At 50.0% G+C, this 9815-nt stretch overlaps 1 protein-coding gene across 1 annotated transcript in view; it reads left to right on the top strand.

Moving 5' to 3' along the window:
• Nucleotides 1-610: 610 nt before the first annotated feature.
• ADRA1D (adrenoceptor alpha 1D) overlaps nt 611-9815 on the top strand; it is a 42434-nt gene continuing 33229 nt past the window's right edge. The window contains exon 1 of the mRNA XM_058024710.1: nt 611-1800. Within this exon, the coding sequence (XP_057880693.1) occupies nt 834-1800 (967 nt within the window). The 5' untranslated portion in view covers nt 611-833. The remainder of the gene's footprint in view (nt 1801-9815) is intronic.

Genomic DNA, 9815 nt, shown 5'->3' with positions numbered 1-9815 from the left:
TGGGGCTGCACCCCAGTTCTGAATGACTCTTCCTGGGGACTAAATCTCCGTTCTGAGTGCTCCTGCTGAGGGCTAAACCCCAGTTCTCACTGATCCTCGTGGGGACTAAACCCCAGTTCTGAGTGCTCCTCCTGGGGCTGCACCCCGGTGCTGCGAGACCCTCCCGGGGGCTGCCTCCTCCCACAGCGTGCCTGAACTCCCTCCATCATCATCATCATTTCGCCTGGACCCCCTCCATCATCTCGCCTGGACCCCCTCCATCATCTCTCCTCTCCCCTCCTGCTCTGCTGCCGCTTTCACTCTGCCCGGGGCTCGCCTCGTCCTGCAAAGCAGCGCTGCCTCCTCCTCTCCTCCTCCTCCTCTCCTCCTCCTCCTCCTCTCCTCCTCCCCGGCGGCACCTGACGCGCGGGGCTCCCGCCCGCCCCCGGCCCGTCCGGCCCCTCCCGCCGCTGCCGGTCGGAGCGCGGAGCCGCGGAGCCGCCGGGCGCTGCCGGCCGTGCCCAGCGCTGCCCCCGGAGCATGCCAGGGCGGCGGGGGGGCTCTGACCGCGCTGCCCCCCCGGGGCTGAGCGCCGGGGACAGCGGGGACAGCGGGGACAGCGGGGGGCAGCGCGGGCGGACGGCGTGAAGCGGGCGGGGGGCAGCGCGTCCTGCCCTCCCTCCCTTTTTCTCTCTTTCCCTCCATCCCTCCATCCCTGTCTCCTCCACCCCGGCCGGGGGAGCGAGGTGCGGAGCGCGTCTTGGCGGGGGCTGCGAGCCGGGGATGATGCTGGGGGAGCTGCGCCTCGGCACCGCTTTCTCCTCGCCCTCAATGGAGCCCGCACTTTCTCTACAATGACTTTCCCCGAGCTGAGCAATGGCAGCTTGAGTGAGAACCGGACGGGACAAGGCGGCCAGAGCGCTGCCAACCGGTCCTGGGGGCTGCAAGGGGAGGAGACCCCCGAGGGCAACGGCACCACGCTGACTTTCGCCTTGGACGTGCAGGCGGTGGGAGTCGGGGTGTTCCTGGCCGTCTTCATCCTCTCGGCCATCGTGGGGAACATCCTGGTCATCCTCTCGGTGGCTTGCAACCGGCACCTGCAGACTGTCACCAACTACTTCATCGTCAACCTGGCCATTGCCGACCTGCTGCTCAGCACCACCGTGCTGCCCTTCTCGGCCACCCTGGAGGTGTTGGGCTTCTGGGTGTTTGGGCGAATCTTCTGCAACATCTGGGCAGCGGTGGATGTGCTCTGCTGCTCTGCCTCCATCATGAGCCTGTGCATCATCTCCGTGGACAGGTACATCGGCGTCAAGTACTCCCTCAAGTACCCCACCATCATGACGGAGAGGAAGGCGGGAGTCATCCTCGTGGTGGTCTGGCTCTCCTCCATGGTCATCTCCATCGGGCCGCTGCTGGGCTGGAAGGAGCCGCCGCCGCCGGACGACAGCATCTGCAGCATCACGGAGGAGCCGGGCTATGCCCTCTTCTCCTCCCTCTTCTCCTTCTACCTGCCCCTCATGGTCATCCTGGTGATGTACTTCAGGATTTACGTGGTGGCCAGGCGGACCACCCGGAGCCTGGAGGCAGGGGTCAAGAAGGAGAGGAACAAGTCCATGGAGGTGGTGCTGCGCATCCACTGCCGCAGCGTGCTGGAGGAGCCCCTCTCCAGCACCCGCAGCAAGGGACACAACTTCAGGAGCTCCCTCTCCGTGAGGCTCCTCAAGTTCTCCCGGGAGAAAAAAGCAGCCAAGACTCTCGCCATCGTCGTGGGTGTCTTCATCCTCTGCTGGTTCCCCTTCTTCTTCATCCTGCCCTTTGGTAAGTGACCCCATCCCATGCCTGGGGCTGAGCCCCTGGAGAGCTGCTCCTTGGGACAAACTTTTCAGGGCACAACTCCTGCATAGAAATGAGGGAGAGGTGACTGATAGGTGAATAAACCAGCGATGAATTAATTCAATTAATTAACACTTATTCAATATTTATTAAGCAAAGTCATATAATCAATCAGAGTAGATAGCAAATGAATAAAATAGCAGCTATAAATAATAATTGCTTTAATTAATTCATTCTGCGTTCAGCATTTTAACTAACAAAGTTTAGGCAAAGGAGGAAGCAGCTCTGTTTCATACAGGCTGTTTCTATGGCACAGTGATCTCCAACAACAGTTTTGCTGTCTCCTCGTTCTCCCAGTTTGGGAACTGCACCTGGATTTGCCCCTGTGGGTCCAAGGCTCCCACCTCTGTTGGGGATGAGTGAGGTTTTTTCCCTCCAAGGAGTGTGTCAGAGCCTGAAGCACAAATCCTGACTTTCCCGGGTTGCTGTTGTTGTGCAGGGACCTGGAGCAGGACTGGGTATGATCCATAAGGGTGATAGATGAGGATCCCATGAGGTTTTCCAGGTCTGATCCAGCCCCCCCAGGAGCTGTGGCCCTGCTGTAGTGCCTGTGTGCTCATTTAGGGCCGTCTCTCGTGTTGTGCGCTAAAGTTTCGGCAAGTTGGTTGTGAGAAGGATGCTCCCCCCTGCGTGCAGGGGAGGCTGAGCAGGCACAGAGCCCACCAGGGACGTGTGTGAACGTCCCCTTCCAGCACCAGGGACCCAGGATGTGCAGGGAAGCCAGTGCTCCTCACCCTGACAGCAGCTCCCAGCTCAGGGCACCCGATTAACCCTCTGGAATGCTGCAGCCGAACCTGGAGCTGGGAAAAACGAGATCAAAATAATTCCTGAGCATCAGCAGCAGCCTTTGCACAGAGCTCAGCAAAGCAGGGAGGTCTGTCATTCCATCTGCCAGCTGGGAGCCACGTGTCCCACAGCCCATGGGGGACTTGTGTCCCACCAGCCTGCGGCCAGAGGAGCATTCAGCACAGCTGGGGCTGCTGCACTTTTTTTCTCAGGGTTTTTCAGATCCTCTTGCTCGGGGCTGCCTCTCAGGTCGGTGGGAACAGCAATTGTGACTGCAGGACAGATTTTGCCCTGCTGAGGTTTCTGAGCTCCCTCCAGCACTGGGGATGCTTCCCTGGGCTGTGTCCCCAGGCACAGCTGGAGCCCAGGGCTGTGGGACACCCTCCAGTGGGATAATCCCCTGGGATCCCTGGTGCCTGGAGAGCTGAGGGGTCCCTGGAGTGGCAGAGCAGGGCTGTGCCTGGCTGCTCTCACCGTGCTGCTGTCTGGTGCCTCTGCTCCAGTGTCTCCTGTGGGTGAGGGTGGTGTTTGGGGGTTTGGCTCAGTTCTCCACGGGATGAAATCATTGCTGTGAGAATTTTCACCCTGTAGGAGCGTTGCAGTTGATGGTATAACTCAGGCAGGGAGCAGTAAGGCTGCACTGAACTCCTCTCCCTGCAAGACCAGGGATGAATTATCCCATTTGGCCGTGCCTCAGTTTCCCTTTCAGGGATCAGGGGTACTGGGGGGAATGGAGGGGAAGTGGTGTAACCTGCAAATAAAGAGTTTGGGAATTGTGGGGCTCAGGGAGATGCCAGTCCTTGAAGGCTGAGCCCTCTGAGCAGCCCCATTCTGATGTTCCCTTCCTTGGCCAACCAGGGCAGGAACCAGCTCCAAACCTCATTTGCACCTTTACACCTTAAAATCACAAAATCATGGAATGATTTGGGATGGAGGGGACTTTAAAGATTGTTTAGATCCAACCACATGACAACCTTCCAGCTAATGAAGCTGGAAATCGGAATCCTGTTCCTCTGAGTTACTCCCAGCACTTTGAAACAGAGGAGCAACCTCAGGCAAATACTTTTCAGTAGGAAAAAATAATTTTATTTAGTTTTACCATATCTGTTCTGCCTTGAGACCCTGGTGCCAGCTTCTCTGCTGATGTAAATCAGACAAGTCAAAGGCACACTGATTTCCACCAGCTAAAAATCCAAACTTCATTCTTGAGGTGCCTCCCACGAACCCATTTGCTTCCTCCGAGCACACAACTGGCCAAGTCCTTTATAAACACAGCTTTGATCTTTACTTCCTGCCATATTATATGTATAATATAAACACGGAAAAAGTTCATTTATTTTATGACTACAAAATATGCTGCCTCTGATTTCCCCCCCCTCCCTTTAATAATGGCAATTTCCTATTCAAATCTGAGAATCGTCCAATGCTGTCAAGAAGGGAACAGAAACTTCTGATCTTGGACTTTGCAGCTCAGGAGACAGGTCTGAACTTGCAGAAATCAGGAAATTTCACTGTAAATCCACAAGCTGAAACATGCTGCAGCCAACTCTGCTAAAGAAGGTTATAAGTGGTAAAGTAGAATGGGTTTTATTTATTTCATAAGACAAAATTAGGTGAAAGAATTCGGGAGCAACAGAAAATTATAATTGATGCACACTTTAAATGAAAGTAAAACTCCCATGAAAAACAAAATAACTTTCAATTGAAGAGCAATGTATTCTTTCAACTCCAGAGTAAATTGGAATTTATTAAAATTCAGAGACATTTCAAATTGAGCCTTCAAATCGCACCGAAGTGAAATGAACAAGTGATCTCTTTTCTTCTGAAATTATCCAAATGTTTTGACTTCTTTTTTTCTCTCTTTGACATGAATTTGCAGGAAGTCTTCATTGAGTCACACTGTTCACTGAGGTCTGATTAAAATTTTTAGTAAAATTAAATTTTTCATGTGACAAAGGACTCTCAGCTCCACTTTAAAGTCCTTCAGCACTCAGAAACTTCCGTGCTCGATGTCTCTGAGTCTGCACACATCCCTGCCACTCTGCAGAGTAGCTCCCACATTTGTTACACAGGAACAATATTCATTGTGTTGGTGCTGAAAAGCTGAAATAACCAAAATTTTCAAATACTGTGTGTGCCAAATGCTGTCAGCCATTTCTCCATGCTAAAATAATCTACAATGATTTTTCTTTAAATCAGCTCAAACTCCCCGACACCACCACAGTCTATTTACCAGCTGAGTGATTTAACTCCCTCTTGGATGTGAGATCCCAGTCCCTGAGCACGGGGTGTTATCACCAACAGTTTAAATACAATTAGCAGCTTCTGTGGCTAACGAGGATCTTTAGCAGTGGGTTGTTCAAGCCAAGATGAAATCCTGGTTTGTGGTTTGTGTTTGGGTCCTGTCTGTGCAGAGCAGTGGAGCTCTCCTGGGCTGCTGGGAGGTGCCTCTGGAGTTTGTGGCAGGGTTCCTGCTCCCTGAGCAAGCACCTGCCAAGAGAATTCAGCCGGAGATTTCTCACAGATGTGGGGCCAGGAGTTTCAGGCTGGTTTGTAGCCTAGAGTTCATCTCCCTTTGGTTGTGTCAAGCCATGGAAATGCTCCAAGGGCTGGGGCTCTGCTCTGGAGCCAGGATGGCAGAGCTGGGGATGCTCACATGGAGAGGAGAAGGCTCCAGGGAGAGCTCAGTGCCTAAAGGAGGCTCATAAAGGAGGCAGAACAACTTCTTATATGGACAGAAAGTGATAGGACACGAGGCAGTGGTTTTAAACTGCCAGAGGGCAGGGTTGGATGAGAGATTGGGAAGAAATTCCTCCCTGTGAGGATGGTGAGGCCCTGGCACAGGGTGCCCAGAGCAGCTGTGCCTGCCCCTGGATCTCTGGAAGTGCCCAAAGCCAGGTTGGAGCAACCTGGGATAGTGGGATTTGGGTGTTGTTGCTGGTCCCTTCCAACCCAAAACTTTTGGTGGTGATTCTATGACTACAAAAACATCCAGGCACAACTAATGAGCTGATGGTGTCTGCACTGCAGGTATTTGCAGAAAAGTAGGATATATCCTAGTCTGGATTTTTTACTCAATGATCTCTGAGGGCTTCTTTAACAATTCTGTGGCTCTATAGAGGCTTCACTGCCTCTTCTGCTGATGGAAAATCCTGTTAAATTTAGGTGCTGGGTTTGTCCTTGCAGTAGGACTCCTATGCCAGGTGGTCAAGGAACCAGAACTCCCTATAGGTAGATAGTACCTGCTTACTGATCCAGGAGGATGTAAGTAAGAGTGGGAGGAGGGATGGAGGCCTGATTCCCATCACTCTTCAGCTGGGGAGCACCTGAATCTCAATGTGAGTTCTCAGACAGGACCATCCCAGCAGTGGAGGCCAAGACCTTCTTCATCAGCCCCTCAGAAGGATCTAGGAGGGAACAGCGATCACTTGGGATCAAGGATGGCCTAGCTGGTGCCCAGGATGGTGATTTAGGTACCTCAGTGCCTGTGGTTTTTAAGCATGGTCTGGGCTCCCATAGTGGGCTCCCATGTTATTCTTTGGATTTGGTCAGAAATCAAGACTGGTGTGAGAAAGAAAGACACATAGTGAGAAATGAGGAAACACCACACAAGGGTGCCACACAAGGGTGAAGGCCACAACCCAAGGGTGAAGGCCACACAAGGGTGAAGGCCACAACCCAAGGCTTCCTTTACCATGTCCATCCCCAATCAGCAGGTTACCCAGAAAAGGAAAGCCTGAAGAGATCCCTGAGCATGGATAAAACTCCCCAGATTGACAGTCCAACCTTTGCCTTGGGTGGGTGACTTGCTGGGTTGGCAGTGGAAGCTGCTGCTCATTCCCAGGTATGATTCAGAAAAGTGAACTGGCTTTTCCACCTGCACCCTGAAGGAAAGGCAGCTGCTGCACCAGCCAGGCTCTGAAAGGTCTCCTTCAAGCCAAAATATAAATATATTTTGAGTTGCTGTTTGACACAGGGCAAGGAGCCCTTTCACAAAGCACTTTGCAGAGCTGTAGCAGTGGTCAACTTCAGGAAATGCCACTTGTAAAATAAATTATGGGGAAAACACTGTGAAAGCACATTTCATGTGAGACCATGTTCTGGTAGAAATTTGGAATCTAATTCTCCTCTGATAAATGAGTAGAAAAATTTAGCATTGTTTTTTAATAAGAAAAGGTTTTATGTTGTCACTCTGTGCCTGTGATGAACTCACCACCTGATGAACTCTTTTGTGATAGAGTCACAAATGGTTTGCGTTGGGAGGGACTGAAAGTTCATCTCATTCCACGCCCTGCCATGGGCAGGGACACCTTCCACCAAAGCAGGTGGCTCCAAGCCCCATCCCCTCTCCTGACCTGGTGACTCTGCTCTGGATGGAGCTCATCATCAACCCCAGTCACATTTCAAAAAGTGCTAAAAGTGCTGTAATATCCCAAGTTCTTATAAAAATGGACAGATGGATGAAGGATTGAAAACTCCTGTACTCTCCTTCACAGAAGGAAGGTTCAGAGCAAGCTCAGCACCTGGTTAGACATCAGAAAATACTAAAAATCTACCACAAGACACAATCCCAGGAAAAAACCAAAACTTCTGTAGTGTTGTTGTGCACAGGAGGACGTGATAAAAATAAAAAAAAAGATTATTTGAAAGCAGAAGGATAAAAGTACATTTAATTACTTTGATTGTCTGGGCCATTCCTTGTATCTCCTGAAATTTTCTGAGTTATGGTGGAAGTGGCAGAAGTGATGTAGAGAAAGGAATGCAAATTGCTCTGGAATAATTATGTATGGCCCAGAGCATCAGATCAAAGTGGAACAAGAGCAGTTAGGGGGAGCCATGCCATCTGCCACATGTCCCCCGTTGGTCCTGGTTCACAGGAACCAAACATTGATTAAAAACACCAGCAAAGACTCTGCTGGTGTCAAAAGCTGCTGGGACCAAGCTCTGGCTGGATTTATTGAACATCATCCAGGAAAGAGGCACCACAGGATGTTCCCATCAAATGGGCTAATGCCAAATTATCATAAATTCATTAAATTATAGGGGATGGATGGATGGATGGATGATGGATGATGGATGGATGGATGGATGGATGGATGGATGGATGGATGATGGATGGATGGATGGATGGATGATTCATGGATGGATGGATGGATGGATGGATGATTGATGGATGGATGATGGATGGATGGATGATGGATGGATGGATGGATGGATGATTCATGGATGGATGGATGGATGAATGGATGGATGGATGGATGGATGGATGATGGATGGATGGATGGATGGATGGATGGATGGATGGATGGATGGATGGATCTTCCAGCCCATCTCCCTTTCTCAGCCCCAAACCATTCCTGAACCATTTCAAGATTATTAAACCATTAAAATGAGGGGAAATCCATTGTTTTCCCTGACAAATTTTGCTTTTGCTTCAGCAGCCCTCAGATGTGATTTCTGCTTCTCTTTTTCCCACACAATAACATCAGGGCTGTGTAGCAGCCTGCCAGAGTGTCATTCCTGGGGCATGACAGCAGGGATGTGCAGTGGGAAAGGCTCAGGGACCTGTGGGGATGTGCAGCCCTCCGGGGGAACACTGGAGCCACCTGCAGGGATTGTGTCTGACTGGAGAAACTCTGTGGAAAAACAACCTGGGAGCTGAGTTTCCCTCCAGGGAAAACACATTTCCATCCTGCAGGAGGGGCACAGGAGACAATTCCAAGTAGGCACATGGATAACAAGCCTATGACTAAATTATGCAGCCAAAGCATTAGTCAGTGCTGATTCCCTCCATGTGCCTGAGTGCAGAAGACACCAAGGTGCAGAAAAACAGGGAAACATTCCATGTTTGTTTGGAAATAATCAGCCAAAACCAATTATTTGGAGTGTTTCCTACCTGTGTGGGATGCCAGGGACTCAGTTTTTGCTGTTATAGCAGATGCCTTATTCTGGACCTCAGTTAATGATTTGGAGATCCAAATTTGAACATCTGCTCTGCTTCTGCCTGGCCAAAGCAATGCATTGACTGGGAGTAGGACCCAGATATTCCATGACTTGTGTAAGGGATTATTCTGCTTCCAGTCCACCCCCTCCACCACCAAATAAAACTATTTAAAGCCAAATGTCCATTTTTATACAGCAGAGTCCTGACGCATCTCGAGGCAGTTGCTATAAGGAGTGTACCACAAACAGGGAAAAAAATAGACTGAAACTGCTGGGATTCAGTGAGAAAAATGTTACAAAATCTCTCAACAGGAGTTTTGGAACCAATAGCAGAATAAACCACATAACAGTAAACTCATCTATATTAAGCTGGGTTTGATGGCTTTATTATATTTGGCAAAACAAGTGTATTTCCTTGGGAAAGCAACCTGAATTATCTTCTGATGGATCAATAGGAGTTTTACCTGCTATGATTACTGTGCTGTATTCTAGGTAGGGCTGATAGCACCTTTTAATATTATGGGATCCTTCTGGGATAAAGTCCCAGTTTCTGGTGTCAAACACTATCTATCAGGTGAAATTTTCCATTCTGTGTCTCTATAACAAGCTGAGGTTGTTCTGTTCAATGTGAGACAACATGAGATGGACAAACTTGTGAAAGATGAGAGGTAAAACACAGATTTTGGTTCTTGGGGTCTCTATCCTTGCAGGTAAAGCAGGAGATTTATTTCCATAATTCCTTATGGGATAACTTGGTGTATTGACTCTATGATTGTAGTGAATCGGATTTGTTCACTGATTAGGATTTTTTCACTGATATTTAGGAAGAATTCCTTCATGGGAAGGATTGTCAAACACCAACAAAGGCTGCCTGGGCAGTGGTGGAATCCCCACCCCTGGAGGGATTTAAAATCCATGTGTATGTGGCACTTGCAATGGCTGGATTTTGTGATTTTGGGGGCTTTTCCAACCTGAATGTCTCTGTGATTCCCTGATTCCACTTTTGCCTGCCTTGTGCTCTCTGGTTTGGTGCTCTGTGAAGCTGTCACATGGAAACAGAAGGCTGCACTTCTCCTGCACCATAATTTATGGGTGAGGTCAGCCCAGGGATGGATTAACTGGAGTGGCTGGAACAGGAGATGGTTTTTAGCTGCTCCTAATGAATAGCCTTCCTCCAGGAGGGCTCGTGGCTGATGCCTTTGGAGCCCAGC

This window comes from Melospiza georgiana, chromosome 5 (assembly GCF_028018845.1).
Source record: "Melospiza georgiana isolate bMelGeo1 chromosome 5, bMelGeo1.pri, whole genome shotgun sequence".
NCBI classification, from domain to species: domain Eukaryota; kingdom Metazoa; phylum Chordata; class Aves; order Passeriformes; family Passerellidae; genus Melospiza; species Melospiza georgiana.
The sequence above is the reverse complement of the archived record's forward strand: the minus strand, read 5'-3'. Positions and strand labels throughout refer to the sequence as shown.